General features: G+C 48.4%; 1 protein-coding gene across 1 annotated transcript in view; it reads right to left on the bottom strand.

Moving 5' to 3' along the window:
- tmtc2b (transmembrane O-mannosyltransferase targeting cadherins 2b) overlaps positions 1 to 15,426 on the bottom strand; it is an 86,330-nt gene that overhangs the window by 16,049 nt on the left and 54,855 nt on the right. Inside the window, exons 3-8 of the mRNA XM_076042706.1 lie at positions 14,018 to 14,867; positions 11,612 to 11,726; positions 10,389 to 10,474; positions 7,597 to 7,781; positions 6,652 to 6,730; positions 3,346 to 3,467 (exon numbers count right to left, since the gene is read on the bottom strand). Coding sequence (XP_075898821.1) covers positions 3,346 to 3,467; positions 6,652 to 6,730; positions 7,597 to 7,781; positions 10,389 to 10,474; positions 11,612 to 11,726; positions 14,018 to 14,867 — 1,437 coding nt within the window. The remainder of the gene's footprint in view (positions 1 to 3,345; positions 3,468 to 6,651; positions 6,731 to 7,596; positions 7,782 to 10,388; positions 10,475 to 11,611; positions 11,727 to 14,017; positions 14,868 to 15,426) is intronic.

Here is a 15,426-nt window from a genome sequence, read left to right as displayed (position 1 = left end):
CTGAACATGAAAGGCTCCTGCTTGAGACGAAAGCGGCCGGGGATTGATAGAAACCACAGCCGGCCGGCTTTGACGTCACTTTCCCCCCGGAATCTCGTGACATGAACTGCTGAACTGAGAGCACCTCGGAGGGTTGTGGGTGAAAAGACACAAAGCTGAAAACAAGACGTCGAAAAGGAAGGAAAAAGCCCAACACTTGCCGGGCTCGACCGGCCGCTAGCTTCACGCAGTAGCTTCTCCTGATACGATCGGACGAAGCGCAGATGTCGCTCCGGCTTCGGTAGGACGAGGCGACGACGCCGGCTGAGGCCTGCGCCGCGTTAGCCGAGGAATTGACAAATGTCAGCGCCGATCCGAAGCTGCGAGGCTGCTCGTGTACGTGTGACCCGCTGAGTGCACGAGAACCAGAGACAGACCCCCCCCCCCCGGAGGCGCGGAGGGGTCAGCGCGGCCTGACATCGATCTGTGCGATTCACTCCCACTTCCTCACCCTCCCTCCACTCCGTCCTCTGCTCATTGCTCATTCACACATCACGCAGCGCCTCCGCGGGGCTCCGCTCGGATCGGATCGACTCGGCTCGGCTCAGCCCTGGTCTGTCAGACCCTCTTCGCTCTCCCACTGGGATCCGAACCTCAAAAAAAAAAAAAAAAACATCTAAAGGAGCTTCATCGCTCACAGCGTTGCCACCACAGGAAGTGCCGTGGAAAAAGGGGGTTGGGAGTTCGACTTCCTGCGCTGGTTTTGATCATCAGCCTTTAACGGGCGTCAACACCGGGATCGACGTATATCAAAGTTGGAGTTTAACGGCCGCAAATGCGTTATTGCACTTTGATTAAAGGTCTCTCCCTTTTCAGAGGATCTTTTATGGCACTCGAGCTCTTTCACCAATTTCCCCTCCTGCGAGGGTTTTATTGGATCTCCAGACGCCATCCTTCCACCGACGAACCGAGCTCCGGCCGGCCGCAGCCGCCGTCTCGCTCGCTCCGGGTCTTGTTGAAACGCTGTGGGCTTTCGCAGACAGGAATTTACGACGGCGTGGCATTTTTTAACAGCGCTGCTGCCACACAGGAGGTTGCCTCACCAGGAGAAAATGACGCCGAAAGGCCGGTGTCCGACATTTCAACAATGCTGTTGTAGTGGAAAGGAAAGGACAGGGGGCAGACAGTGCGGCTTTATTGTCTGCTAGGTTTTCATTCACTAGTTGATCTCAACAGACAAAGATAATCATCTAATTGCCCCAAAAAAAAAAAAAAAACAGTTTGTAAATGAGTTTCTGCCAGCACAATGTGTCCTTTATGACCTTCCCTTTGAATTTTGGAGGATAAAAATTGACTTATTGTGTGCGATCGCAGCAAGCGATCACCACTTTTGTGAAACTCACGGTTTAAAAAAAAAAAAAAAAAAAGGCGGCGCCGCCAGCGCTGGCGCAATAAAATCCATTCAGATGTGAAAGAGGAATTCATCCTCCCCTGGACAAATTCAACAAGTCCAAATCAAAACCGGGCGCAAAACAAACAGTCAGAGGACACAAAAGAGGTTTTTGGCTAAGCTGTGAAACACGCACAGTCAAATAATTAGGGGAAGCGTCGGCGGCCGGCGAGGAAATGAGAGGGGACACGGCTGGGATGGCTCTCCCCTCGCTGTTGAAAACCAGATCCCACCGCTTCGGGCTCGGTGACACATTGGCTTCCTCCGGGGCATGTCGGCGTGGAAGGGAGAGGGGGGGGGGGACGGGGACGGGCGTCGGCCACATTTCTCTTGACCCTCGGTGCGGCGGCCGCTCTCCTTAATTTGTTTATTTTTCTTGGGGCAGCCCTCCCCGCCCCCGCTTTCAGCTCTCTGTCAGCGCCGCTCCAAATACGCCTATCTAGCCTGGATCAGTAACGGATGACTGGCCGACCCCAGCTCGCCGTCCACCCCCACGGTACACTCGGCCTGCAGCCTCCCCCTGCCCAGGAGACCTTCCCTGCAGCACAGGCGGCTCATTCTTTGCTTATCGAAACATAAGTCAGCTGCAAGAGAATCTCACTTTCTTCATTCTGGGAGAATGCCGGGTGGATGTAGGTTTTCTTTCTCTTTTAGCACTTGATATCCCCAGAATCCGAACGCGCTACGTGCCCGAGCAGAGCCACGCATTCGATTGGCGGTGCTGCTATGCTACCCTCGCTCAAATCAGCGCGCGCAGAGATGGATTTTAAATCAACCCCTGTTGCTGGTGACGGACAGATGCAACGTCACGTCTCGTTCTCTCACTCTAACCTTTTCTCCCTTTCATTCCGCCTCTTTGCCAGAGACGATTGATTATCCGTACCGAGTTTGCATCGTTCCAGCCTATGGCGAAAAAAAGAAAGAAGAAAAAACAGCTGAGGGAACTGATGGAAAACTAGCCGAGATGAAAGAGCGCAATGAAGAGGATTGAGCGAGCTGACGGACGGAATGATAAGAGGTCCGGTGAAACAAGGCGCTGGATGAAGAGGGCTCAGACATGCAATTATTGGGCCTTCAGACCTCAAAGTCGCCCCGTCTGGTACAACAGCTGAAAGGTAAAAATCCTCTGAGCAGCACACTACTGAGGAGTTTCCAACCTTTGATGGTTTATTCACCGACGCTAAGCATCAATCTGGAGTGCAGTCACGTCACTGGACGACTGTCTGAGTAGGGAATGACTCGACTCTCCTAGTCCATCAACTCAATCAATCAGCCTTTATTTGGCTTGCGCGAAACCGTAACCAAAGGTGTCTCAAAGTGTTGTGCCGACATCAGTGGAAAGCCTAAAGGTCAAGTGTGTAATATTTGAGGATTTTCAAGAATAAAAGTCGACATTTCAGATCGCAGTGTCTTTCATTGTCTCTCCCCCTCCTGCGCTTGCCTGTGAGCTACGGTGGCCTGCACGGACAAACCTGGATACCTCATCCACCTTCTTCTTCGTTGGTTTATTTGAAGATGCAAGCAGTCACCCTAATTATGAAACGTGCTGTCAGGCGGACTGGATTGTCCACACCAGGCTTCCTTAGAAATATGGCAGTGCAAGATGGCAGCTAACTGGAAGATCGACCCTTGGTCCCTGTATATTCTTTAATATGTATATGAATGTAAACCATAGTACATTTATTGTACTGCGATTATACACTTTTTCCAAATGTATTTATGGGCAGTATATGAACCTTATACAAATATAAAATTATAAATCCAGCCAAATATTATGGCTAAAAATAAAGATGTGCCTTTGTTTTGTGCAAACAATAAGACTTCGGCCTTGTATTAATCTGTATTCTATCCTCCTCAAACACAAACCGAGTCACCACTGAAGGATGGCGGTGGCTCCGGGCATTATAACATCTTACCGTCATGGCCAGCAGTTTGCCGTAAGTGAGATGTGCTGGGATGTGGTCCGGCTTGGCTCGCAGGGACTCCCTGTACCAGTGTTCAGCCTCGGGCAGCTTGTTCAGCCTGATGTAGGCCTCCCCTGTGGGGGCAGAATGGAGGGTCCGGTCAGGGGTCAAGCTGTCAGAAAGGTTAAGACATCGCAGCTGTGGGTTTCCATGACAGCCGGATCGGCCCTCGGCACCCCGCACATGTGCTGTTTTCACTGCGCAGACTTCTGGAAAGACTCTTTTCTACCAAACAAGCAAAGATTATACTGTGTTTTCTTCGATAGGGGAAAAAGGGGGGGGGAGTCTCCGTGGGATGGCTTATGGAGAAATAAATAAAAAAGCATATCAGTGTATTACACCCACTTTTTCTCAGCCTGACCTGTCAGACATCACCCGATACCTCCCCCACCCTGAGGTCCCACCCTGTGCCTCCTGACACCTGAAAAAACAACCGCCTCCCCCCCGTCCCCAATCTCATGGTCATCCAATAACACGTGTATTATTGCAGGACCCGAACAACATGGACTGGTACACGGCTGTTAAAATCAACACATATATCATCTCGAGGTGCTGGAGACAATGTGGTGGCCGGCGAGACGTGCGTTTCGCTGGGTTTTCCGTGCCCTGGCGGGGATTAAGGAAACAGGTGTCACGCCGAATCACAGCTCGGGTTCGTGAGTCGCAGCTCGCTGCCCGTTGAGCGATAACACTGTGTAATGACAACCCTGAACACGCGGCGAGGTAAATCAGGTTTAAGACGCAACTTCCCCTTATTGTGGAAACAAGAGAGGGGCAGCCAGTTTGAAGCCGGTTTCCCCTGAGATGTAAAATAATATACGAGTGTGTTCTCGAGATCTTATCTTGGTGTGAGCGCGGCGGCCTCGTGTTTCAGACCTGAGTGAGTGTTGGGGATCCGCACTATTGCACCGACCTAATGAGAAACATCCCCCCTCAGAGGTTACGTCAAGTGTGGAAAATAATTTGATTAAGACGATACCGTTCTCTTCCACCTCTTGTTTCCAACTTAGCGGCTTAAAAAATGTCAAGAGCGCATTTTGCGTTTTCCAAAAGAGGACTTAGGAAGTTTATTTCTGCCTTTGCGTTTGGTTAAATCCTCTGTGACTGACAGAAAGGATTATCGGGATTTCAGAGATTTACCACCAACCAACGGGCTGGATTATTGAAAAAAAAAATTTATGTATGTACTTTCTGTTCTGACACGACTTCCCTATTTGCTGATGGGTTTTAAAGGAACCTGGAAGATTAGTAAATTTACAGGCTGCAGACCTTTGGGTGAGATTAGCAAATAAGAAGAAATTCCATCGCTAGAACTGGAGTAGACGTCTACAAAGAGGGGAACATTCCTCATCCTACGAGGGAAACGTTGGAATGTGATCAGCAGGGCGCTGGATTCCCATCCACCTTCTGCTACGGAGCATCTGACAAACAGCTCAAGAACTGCGAGTGCACGTGCGCAGGTGTGCCAAAATGTGCAAATCGGTTCAGGCGGGGGTGGGGGGGTGGGGGGGACGAGGCTAAGCCGTGCAAATCGCTGATCTCCGGCTCAGCGCCTCCATTACAGACGCAGGGCTGCTCCTCGGCGGCAGCCACTGTGGCTTTTCATCAACATTTTGACATAATCTCAGTCGCTCTGTCAAACAGCATTTCGCCACCGGAGAAGTGAAGCTGCTGCACCCGCTCCCGGCCCTCCCTCCCACTTTGGAACTCACACAACCAGTGCCGTGCGAGTGGGAGTGAGAGTTAAGAGTGTGTTTGTATGTGTGTGCTGTATGTGCCTTCATGGGCCCAGGACTGAGTGAGTTGGGGAGGAAAGAGAGAGAGAGGGAGGGAGAAGCAGAGACGTAACGTATAGCTGCGGCGATAATGAGGCCTACAGCAGCTGTTGTGCAGCTGCAATCTAACGAGGCCGGTTGTTCCAGCAGTGAAAAACACAGATAGAGGTACCACAGTGTCAAAATAGTCCTAAACACAGTGTATTCCAAAAAAGAATTCCAGCGAATCCACTTTTTTGTTGCGTTGAAACTTTTTGCAGATTGGATCTGATTAGCTTAGGCTACAGGTTCAACTCTAAAAGAGTGAAGAGAAGTTAGAATAGAAAAAAGGCGTAAATTCTCCCGGCCTGGCTGTCAGCCTGTCAAACTTTTGCCATAACACATTTACACTGCAGGTACTGGTTACATGTGGGCTCAGAGTCAAGAATTACATTCTCAATGTAATGAGTCGAAAGATGACTCGAAAGGACTTGAATTTAAAAAAATATATATATATTAAATATTAGCATTTTTTGGCAACTTTTATTTATTTATTTATTTATTTTTAGATTACATTAGAAAATGTGTTTTATTTTGAAACATGATCGAGTGAAATGCACGCTGCCCGCTGACCAACAGCGGTCAAAACATCAACACATGAGCAGCAGTCATAGAGGTGGCTAGACCAAGGATAATTCAATTTGGGTCTAAGGATTATGTTGTCGATGATTCTCTGAAGAAGAGAACAGCGGTATGCAGGGTGTGCAGCTCAAAGACCAGTGACACAACCACCACAACTTCATCCGTCACTATAAAACCCCCAAAGAACGGCAAGCTACGTGAATGCACCCACCTAGCGAACTGTTAGGGCTGTTAGAAAGCTAACGTTCGCTAATACTAACATATAGCTTGAACTTAGCATGGCCAGAAAGCTAATAAGGAAGGTATGTCTTCTCAATAAAATACACAATAAAGGTGTCTTTAGCTAACTTATTGGCTGGTCCAATTCGTCAAACGTTAGCTAAAAAGCTAGCGTTTGCTCATTATAAATGCTAGTATTAAGCCATGTTAAGTTTAAGATGCATCAACGTAACGTCATATAAAGTAACTTACGCTTAAAGTGAAAACTGGGGGGAGATGGGTCAGATTTTTGTATGACTCGACTTGACTTCCTTGGTTCTCACCACAGTGACTTTGGACTTGCTACTCCCACTTCTGACAAAACAATAACGTTTCAACCAGAACCGCTGGGGTTTAACAATTTTCACAGAGCAAAATGAATGAGGCGGAAATTGTGGTGTCCGAAGCTAAATCAGTTCTGCCACGCGTGATTTAGGTTTTTCATGATTCAGAGGCAAACTAGTGCAGTGCCTGTCGTGGGCATCTAAACACAACTGTCCCACCACAACTGCAGCAGCAGTGCATTTTGTAAAGATTTTGTCTTCACTCCTCCATCTACATCTGCCACTGAAAAGCAAGACAAGTGACCCTTCGAGGCTCTTACCCATCATGTTGTAGAGGCTCTGCGGCGCAAACTGCCTCGGCATCTTGTGGATTGCTTCTTTAAACACAGCGAGGGCCTCCTGTGAATAAAACGAGGAGGGAAAAAAAGAGGTTGGAGAAGAGAAAGAGGAGCTGGTCAAGCCAGCGCTGCAGCTTTCAGCGTGGAATCGGGGGTCATTGGGAAGCCGGTACTGGTAGAGAGGGCCCCCGGTGTCACGGCCTCCGAGGGCCAGCGGAGCAGCGTCACACATTAACAATGTATAGAGCCGAGCGACCCAGCCGTTCACCTCCGTGTTTTATTAGTTCGGGGAGTTGAAAGCACTCTGCCGCTGGAGAAAATGTTGTGGCTGGAGGTCGGCGGAAGCGGGGCCGCACTCTTTCTCTGGCGAGCCAGCAATTTATAAAAGCCTTTTTTATTAAATCGTGCACGAGCCCTGATCGAATCAGCAGCTTCCGGCCGGCGCTTGTGTGCAAGATGTCAATGTGCGCCGTGCGGCGGAGCGCCAGTCACTGAAGGCCACCGGGAGCATGAAAGAGAGCGAATTAGTGCGGGAACGGCTGAAGACTATCTGCGCAAAACACTGTGTCCCCCCCCGTGACAAAGGCAATTCTGAAACATCTCCACATGAAAGTGCACATTTTCCCAGCGTCTCCCCTGACGGCCTCCGTCAGCCTGGCCGCATTTCAGCTCAATTTTCTGCAGGTTACGCATTTTCAAGCCTTTATTATAATGGTTGGAGGGCTGTTTGAGGATGAGATTGCAGATTTTTTTATATAAAACAAGGGCGCCCGGGGAATATTGGGGATACCAGAAACTTCAAAAAAACGATACAACAAAAACAGGAAAACAAAAGCACTTGCTCTAGATTCGTTCATGCATTATTCATGCAAAACATTCATTCATTCTTTCATTCATTTGACAGCCATTCATCTCTGGCCCTCTCACCTCCTGGTGGCCTTGCTCGTGCAGCAGCTTGCCCAGATTGTACAAGCAGGAGGTGACGGAGCTCTTGTGGGCGTGCGGGTCCTTCAGGTTCTCGTCCGGGATGTCGGCGCAGGTCAGGAAAGTGCGCTTGGCCTCGTCCAGCCGAGCCTGGTTCATCAGGATGATTCCCGTGTTCAAGTAGGCCGCTGGCGGTGAGACACAAGCAGTGCGGTTACTTTGAGGAGAAGAGCCAGAGCTCCTGCTTCAGCCAAACGGCTGTTCGACTGTTTTACACCAACGTGTTTACCAGGTCTGGGTTTTCTCCAAACCTGATGCATGTATTGTAAAAAGAAGATTTATGCATTGCAAATCTTGTTTTTATCCCTGTTTAATTTACGACTTCCAGAGCCGCTGTGACATGTGACTTCCCCTGGGTTGGATAAATAAAGTTCAGTCTTATTTCACCTCATCTTCACTTGAAATGTTTCCCCTCGCTCGACCTCAACCCATTTCACCTCATCTACATCTCATGTTCCCCTCATCTCTTTAAATACGTTCTTTTTTCTTCAGAGTTCCCATTTATTCGCTTCTGCATTCAGGCTGCATGTGAATCTGATTCAAATCAGATTCCTTCTCAAATCCCAAAATTTTTAGGGCTGACCATCCACACTGTTTTTAGCAAGTGTCCAATTGGGATCTGGCTCTGTTCACACTGGGTCACACTATTGACCCATCTGACAGGTTGCTGGAGCAACAACGTCGGAGCGGAGGCGTCGTCCAGCGTAGCGTGTAATCTGTGACGCCATATCATTGCGACAGCGCCACTTGTTGCGATACATGGCCTGGAGCTTGGCCTGAATGGAGCTATCTCCCCACAGCCTGATGAGCCAATGACTTTCCTCCTCTGTCCAGGGACTGCTGTTTTCCATTTATTCTGTCTGCTCCATTACGTGAAAAGCTCCGCACCTGGAATGGCGCCCTCTGGTCTGGCGCATTGGGTCTTGCGTCGCGTAGGAGCGACGTCCCGGGCAGTCGAAACCCCATCGGTGTGTTTGGAGCTGTTCACATCGAGACTCATCTGTCCAAATGCCATTTGAAATTTGGTTTCAATCCGGTTTGCAAAAAATGGGATTTCATGTGATTTGTGACTGTTCAGACTACAAAAGAGCCATCAGGTTTGAATCTGGATGGGCTAAAAATCTGATTTTGACTGGCAGTCTGAAAGCGGCTTCAACTGATCCTAGTTTTTTCTCTCCTAACGAATGGCACCTGGCTATCTGGAGAAATCAGCGCTCCTCGTTGGCGCCTTGCTTTCATTGGCTTAGTGGACCTCTTGTTGCTATCTGCGCCACACAGTATTCCCTTGGCTTGTTTCCTCCTCCAAAGACTTTCAAACCGATTTGCATCACACACACATATCAACACGCTGCTAGATGGACCTGTACAAATAAACAGCGCTTCAAAGGTGTTGAGAGGAAGTTATGCAGCCCGATCACGATCAGATTCCAGCTTTGCTGAATGCTTGACTACGGCACTCGTCCTCTGGTGTGTAATTGCTAAACTTTTCTTTCTGAAGTCGCAGACACCGCCGAGAGATCAATGCGCCGCAGAGAGTAATTAGTCCTCGGAGGGATCTCCCCCTCGCTAAACAACCTCACTATCAGGCGGCAGTGGGGATGAATTAACCTGACGCGGCGGATCAATCTGGGCGGCTCTCCTTCCCACTGCTGACAGGAAATCAAGGCGAAAGAAAAGAGGGCGAGTCTGTGGTCTGCACCATTGTCTCATCTGCTCTTCATGCTCTTGCATTCACGGGTCAATAGCCAGATTTCTTTGTTGTTGTAATTCCCATTGCACGGGAAGGCAAAACAGACGAGAGAAAAAAAAAAAAAAAAAAAAAAAAGACGGCAAAATCATTGGATTTTTCTCGTTAGATTTCCTGCGTGACAGGAATCCCAGACACTTTATCGCAGGAGGGGATCGCGCCGCAATGTTAAATAAATAAAGCCCTCTGGCGCCTCGCTCTGATTTCGCCTCCAATTAGCCGGCGAGGAATGGCGCAACCTTGAAAAACACTTCAACTCTCACATTCTCATTCCGCCGCCGCCGCCGACGCTCGGCTGTTCGAGGTAATTAATTAAGCTTGTTATCAGCTGTAGCAGATTGAATAATTGCATGCTGAATGAAAGCGGTCTCGTCCGACCGGGATCTTGATTAGGTCCATAATTAATCCGCGGAAGACGGAAAGAGACGTTGAAGATTGGTTGTTTATCTGTCATTGACGGATGCCTGGAACAATGGGCAGCTAATTTAACGCATGATCAGTTAAGATTGCCGGCGATTTGTACCAATCAGGGAGCCCGGGCTGCGAAGACAACCCCTGTATGGAAAATATAATTCAAGGGGAAGTGTAGAGAAAATTAAAAAAAATAATTGTCATTTGTCACTGGAGGGAGAGGCGGACTGGAAAGGCGGAGAGAGAGAAGAGAGGACGTGGCGAATGTGGGGCGGAAGAGATGAAACGAGGGTGTCGCGGCCCGAATTCATAATAAATGACATCGCGCCGCAGCCCGATGCGTCGACGCGAGTCGGCTCCGAGCGCCGGCTCGGACAGCTGTGCCCAGTGTCCAATTCAGCTGTGTGCCCGCTGGCCTTTGCCACCGATTACTGTCGCTCGGCAGAACCGCAGCACTGCTGCTCGGCGTTGCCTGGACACAGCACAGCCGCGACCGCGAGAGGCTGGAGACTGTCAATAAATTAGAAAAAAAAAAGAGGGAGAGGGGGGGAGGGAAAGAAAGAAGAGCTGTACTTACAAGCCAGAGTTGGCCGGCTCCCAATGGCCAGCTTATAGTAGTGGAGAGCCTCTGAGAACTTGTTGCTCTCCTGCAGCAGCAAACCACTGGAACGGACAGAGAGAAAGAATGGAAGAGGCGCAGCCAAAGTTTACAGGTCGGACGTTTTTTGGAGGAAAGGTTGTAACTGAGGGAACGATTGTGAGGAGGAGGCAGGACGGCCGGCAGCTGATTTAAAAACTGAGGTGGAAGGTTTGGATCTGAGCGGCGCACATCGCTGTTTAATGCTGACTTTTATTTTATTTTGTTTTATTTAAATTTTTTGGATGGATTCGCTAAAGGATTCCCTCTAAACAAGAAGCCGCGATGTGGAGAACAGCGATGCATCTATTGTGGTGTTCTGGCTGAATAGCAATTTTGCCTACGGGAAATGATGCCTTTTTATAGTCACTGTCAAAACAAATCACTTATTTGTTGTGACAGTGATAATGATGCCCATTCGGTGCTCCTTCGCTGAATGGGCAGAAAGTTCAGTCTTGAAAATTTAGGAAACAATTGTCAAACAAATGAATGAATGACTTTATTTTGACTGGAACGAAGCAGAAATAAAAAGGAAAGCTTTAACATAGAAGGTCACAATATATAACCAAAAAGGAGGAGGCTGAAGCCCAAGGCTTATTTGTGCCTATCATGTACCATCCATGAAGTTAAATAAGCATGGATAAACCAGAACATTTATAATAGGGAAAAACAGGACTTGCACTGACATTTGCCTTTTTAAATTCTCATTTACATTCAGTTTGCCATGTAGTCTTTCATTATTTTACACTTTAAAGTCTTTCTAAATTCCAGAAGAGAATCACACAGTTTGAGTCCATCATTGAGTCCGTTCAAATCTTGTTAGACCAGACCAGATTGACTTCTAGTGTGATCTAAAGCCATCAGCTCTGTAGGATTTTCTCTCTTTTTTTCAGAGACTCACAGGCGAATCTTAATGAAAACAGCCACACATCTGCCACCACCGGCAGTATTTCTTTTAACAGGCTGACAGCGATTAAGAATGCAAACGTTGGCCTTCATCCAGACTCGACTGACACCTCGGTGCATATTTTAAAGGACACACCCGAAAGAAGTTCCAGCATGTCTTGCAGGCGTCGACGGGGCACCAGATGGGATTAAATTTTGAAGAGGAACAGAGGGAAAAGAACGAGGGAAAAGAACGAGACGACGACAAACACACTCACAGGTTGTACAGCATGTCGGCCATGTTGCTGCGGTAGTAGAGGGCGTTCCTGTACGCCTGCTCGGCCTCCTCGATCTTGCCCTGGCTCTTCAGCACGTTGCCAAGGTTTCCCCAAGCTGACAGGGGACAAAAGAAGAGAGCGAAAAAAGAAGAGTTTTAAAAAAAAGGTGGCAACCTTTTTTTTGCATTATGCCGCCATTACCACCATTATTCCACCATTTCAATAGGAAAAAAAAAAGCTCTAAGACCAAAAACAGCAGGAGAGAGGCATTTTCCTGAGTGGCAACTAATGATTTTCTTTTGTGATGAAGTTCAAAAGTGGGGTTCATTTTTTTTTTTTTTTCCCCACCTCTTTATTTCTAAAGGTGCAGCTGGTTTTCTCTGAGACATCATAATGTAGGTAGAAAGAGAGGGGGAGCAGGGGAGGGGCGGGGGGGGTGCACTCAGTCTCGTGTCCGCCTGAGTGACACGGAGACCACCGCTGTGCTGTGGCGCAGCTCGCGGCGCTGGACTTAAATGACAGGGTTGCGGAGACTGACAGGTTCAACAGGGCTGAAGAGAGCCTTTTTGTAACAGAAGTGGCGAGGCGCGGTAACAGATGGTGGTGGTGGTGGTGGGGGGGGGGGGGGGGGGGGCGGAGAAAGGAGAAAAAAAAGAGAATAAATGGACGAAGAGAAGAGAAGTCGATGTTGGCAGTGAGTGATATCTCAGTTTTCTGCCCCGAAAAAGCTCGGCGGCGTCTTTGGATGGCGTTTAATGCAGGTAAAATGTATGAAATGATTCCATTCATGGAGGGATGTTTGAAGAAAGTACATGGAGCGAATATTTAATGCATTCCAGGTGTGATAAAGGAAGGGGTATAAAACTTGAGCATGTCTGAATATCCCGCCACTCCATCGCAGACGGATTAAGTCTGGGCGCATGCTGTTCTGTTGACTCGCTAAATTATGCACTGCATTTGGGGCATTTAGTTGTTGAAATTCATAACAACCACGGAATCCCACAAGAAAATTCAGTATAAACAAGCAGGGAGAGAGAGGAAAAGACAGAACCAAAAAAAAAACAACAACTTTATTTGCAAACTTTGCAAACACTCTGTTGTGCTCAAACTAATTAATAAAGTTAGTTCTAAGGTGGAAGTGTACAGGGAGAGGGGGTGGGGAGGGTGGATAAAAAGCTGCTTTGTGCATCCGGAAATTTCACGGTTCAAACAGAAGTGGGTGCGTCTCCGACGGCAGCTTGGCGAGATGCGAGCCGGTGACTTTGCGGCTGCTCCGTTTCGGCTGACGGCCAAAGCAAGCAGCTGTCGGGCCTCGGCTCCGCGGCAGCAATCCGAGAGGCAAATGAACGAGCGGAGGACGGCCGTCCTGCTGTTGCCTCTCGCCCCGACTCAGCACATCTCAGAACTTTCCTACATGGGCAGGAATCTGTTGCGCGCCCTTGAACGATGGCACGACTGGATACTTTATCCGCTGGCCGGCGGAGCCGAACCCCCATCCTCCCTTCCCAGAGATGGAAGGCAGCAGGGGAGCACTGATACAGACGTCAAATTGAAGTCCAACTTGTCTCATTTTAGATCTAATACCCACTTGTGCACAGGCAATCGTTATATATTGACGATGCCGTGTTTTATGTAGATGGAGGCAGGAAATGATTCGGTCCAACAAACTTTTCAGTGCTAACAAGCAACATATATGGTGATCATATATTTACATTTTCTTTCAGCAGCAACTGTTGATCCATGGGACCAGATTTTATGCCCTCAAGTTTACTACTTATTCTACATATTTTAATTCACTTATTCTATATTGCATGTACTTTTTATAGTACATGCGTAATTTAGCCTCCGTCTTTGCCTGGCCACTCTTGAAAATAAGGCTAAACATATTAATCATAGTTATGTTGTGTTAGCATTGATGCTAGCTGTTAAATGCAAACTTTAAGGATGAAGGTCTTTAAAGGTCCAGTGTGTAAAATCTGTCCTGATGATGATTTTTATCTTGGCAAAAGTTTAATATGAAACCCTTAAAACCATTAATAAAAGTGTATACTCACAGTACAATAAAAGTAATTTGGTTTTCCTACTCGTAGAACGGTTCATATTAATAAGCAAGGGTCATTCTCCCAGTTAGTTCTCCCATCTTGCACTGCAATATTTCTAAGGAAGCCTGGTGTGGACAATCCAACCCACCTGACAGCACGTTTCGTATTCAGGGTGAACGCTCGTGTCTTCAAATAAACCAACGAAAAAGAAGGTGGACGAGGTATCCAAGTTTAGGTGCGCAGGACACCGTAGTTCACTGGCAAGCTCAGGAGAGGGAGGGTGAGTGAAAGGGCACTGCAATCTAAAAAGTAACCACTTGATGTCGCCGTTTCTTCTCAAAATATCCAAATAGTACACTCTCACCTTTAGCAGGATTGACGTAGATCCCCGACCTGTAGAGCATCTCCTCGTTCTGCCAGTCGGCGTTCCTCAGGACGGTCTTGGCGCTGAAGAACAGAACTAAGGTGGCGCCGCAGCAGAGCAGCGCGGCCTTCGCCGAGCGGCCCCGCAGGCGGACGTGCAGGGCCCTGAGACCCACGGCCACCAGGAGGCAGAAGCCCATGCTGGGGATGTACAGAACCCGCTCTGCGATCACGAAGCCCACGTAGAAAAAGAGGTTGGTGGCCGGGAGGAAGGGGATAGCCAGCAGGCCCAGGGAAAAGACCACCACGTTCTCAGTGGTGGGCAGTGGAGTCCTGCACTCGTGGTGCTTTCCGGTACCGTTCTGAGTGTTGTTGTTGGCGTGAGCGTGAGCGTGGGAGTTGTTGTTTGCGTGTTCGTGATTGCTGCACTGGTAACTGTGTCCGTTGCTGTTGCCGTTCCTGGCGACGTGATGCGCTTTGCCGTTGGTCTCCTTGACCTTGGCCGCCCGATCGCTCGTCCGCAAGCCGAGCCACGCCAGCGACAGCAGCCCGAGGTAGAACGCCGCCGTGTGAACGTTCCTCCAGTCAGCGAAGGTCCGGACCAGCGGCAAGGCGTCCATTGACCAGTCGAAGCTCAGCGTGTCCGGGAAAAGGAGGAGCCAAAAGTTGGCGGCGGGCAGGTAGAGGAAGGTCAACGTCCGGGTGAGGAGCGAGGGCGAGTCGGCCGCGGGGTTGTCCGAGTTGGAGAAGTTGGGGGGTTTGTTGCCCATCCAGTAGAATCGACAGGCCAGCATGATGACTCCCCAGGCGGCCAGCAAGACCACGTTGAGCAGCAGGTGGAGGTTCTTTCTCTGGAAGGAAGCAGAGAAACGCAGATCAAACCTAGGCTCTGCCCCAAAACTGCGGCAGAGTCAGAAACACAAGGCATTTTTCAGAATGGAAAGACTGTTTTCCCCTCTGGGATATAGAATTTTTGTTGAAAAGAACCAGTGGATTGGAAGTTGAGGAAAGGTGGCCAAAGCGGAGGTTGGTTCAGCTTTCACAAATCTCAAATAAAGCACAATTTAATTAAGAGATGTGGCAGAGACCGAATAATGACTTTCAGAAAACGGTTTTGTTTGGCTTTTGTGGTCTTTGGAACAAAAAAAAAAAAAAAAAATTCTTCCTCTGGTTCTTTCTGACTGCACCCGCCAAGGAGTTTTACATTATTATTTTTTTTTTTATCAAAACCAGATTGTTCACACTGAGACAATTCATTTAGTGTTTATAAATGAAAGTAGCCTTACATCACAAGGTTCTATTCATACTTTAGAAAATCCTTTTCTCCGTGGCCTCTACAGACTAAACAAACACAACTTTATGAACCCCATTCATCATATTAGAGAGTCGGAATTAAACACATTCCGAAAT

Source organism: Nelusetta ayraudi, unplaced genomic scaffold (genome assembly GCF_046127955.1).
Source record: "Nelusetta ayraudi isolate G7.1 ecotype Tasmania unplaced genomic scaffold, CSIRO-AGI_Nayr_v1 ptg000071l, whole genome shotgun sequence".
Taxonomy (NCBI): domain Eukaryota; kingdom Metazoa; phylum Chordata; class Actinopteri; order Tetraodontiformes; family Monacanthidae; genus Nelusetta; species Nelusetta ayraudi.
This window is presented reverse-complemented; position numbering and strand designations above follow the sequence as displayed.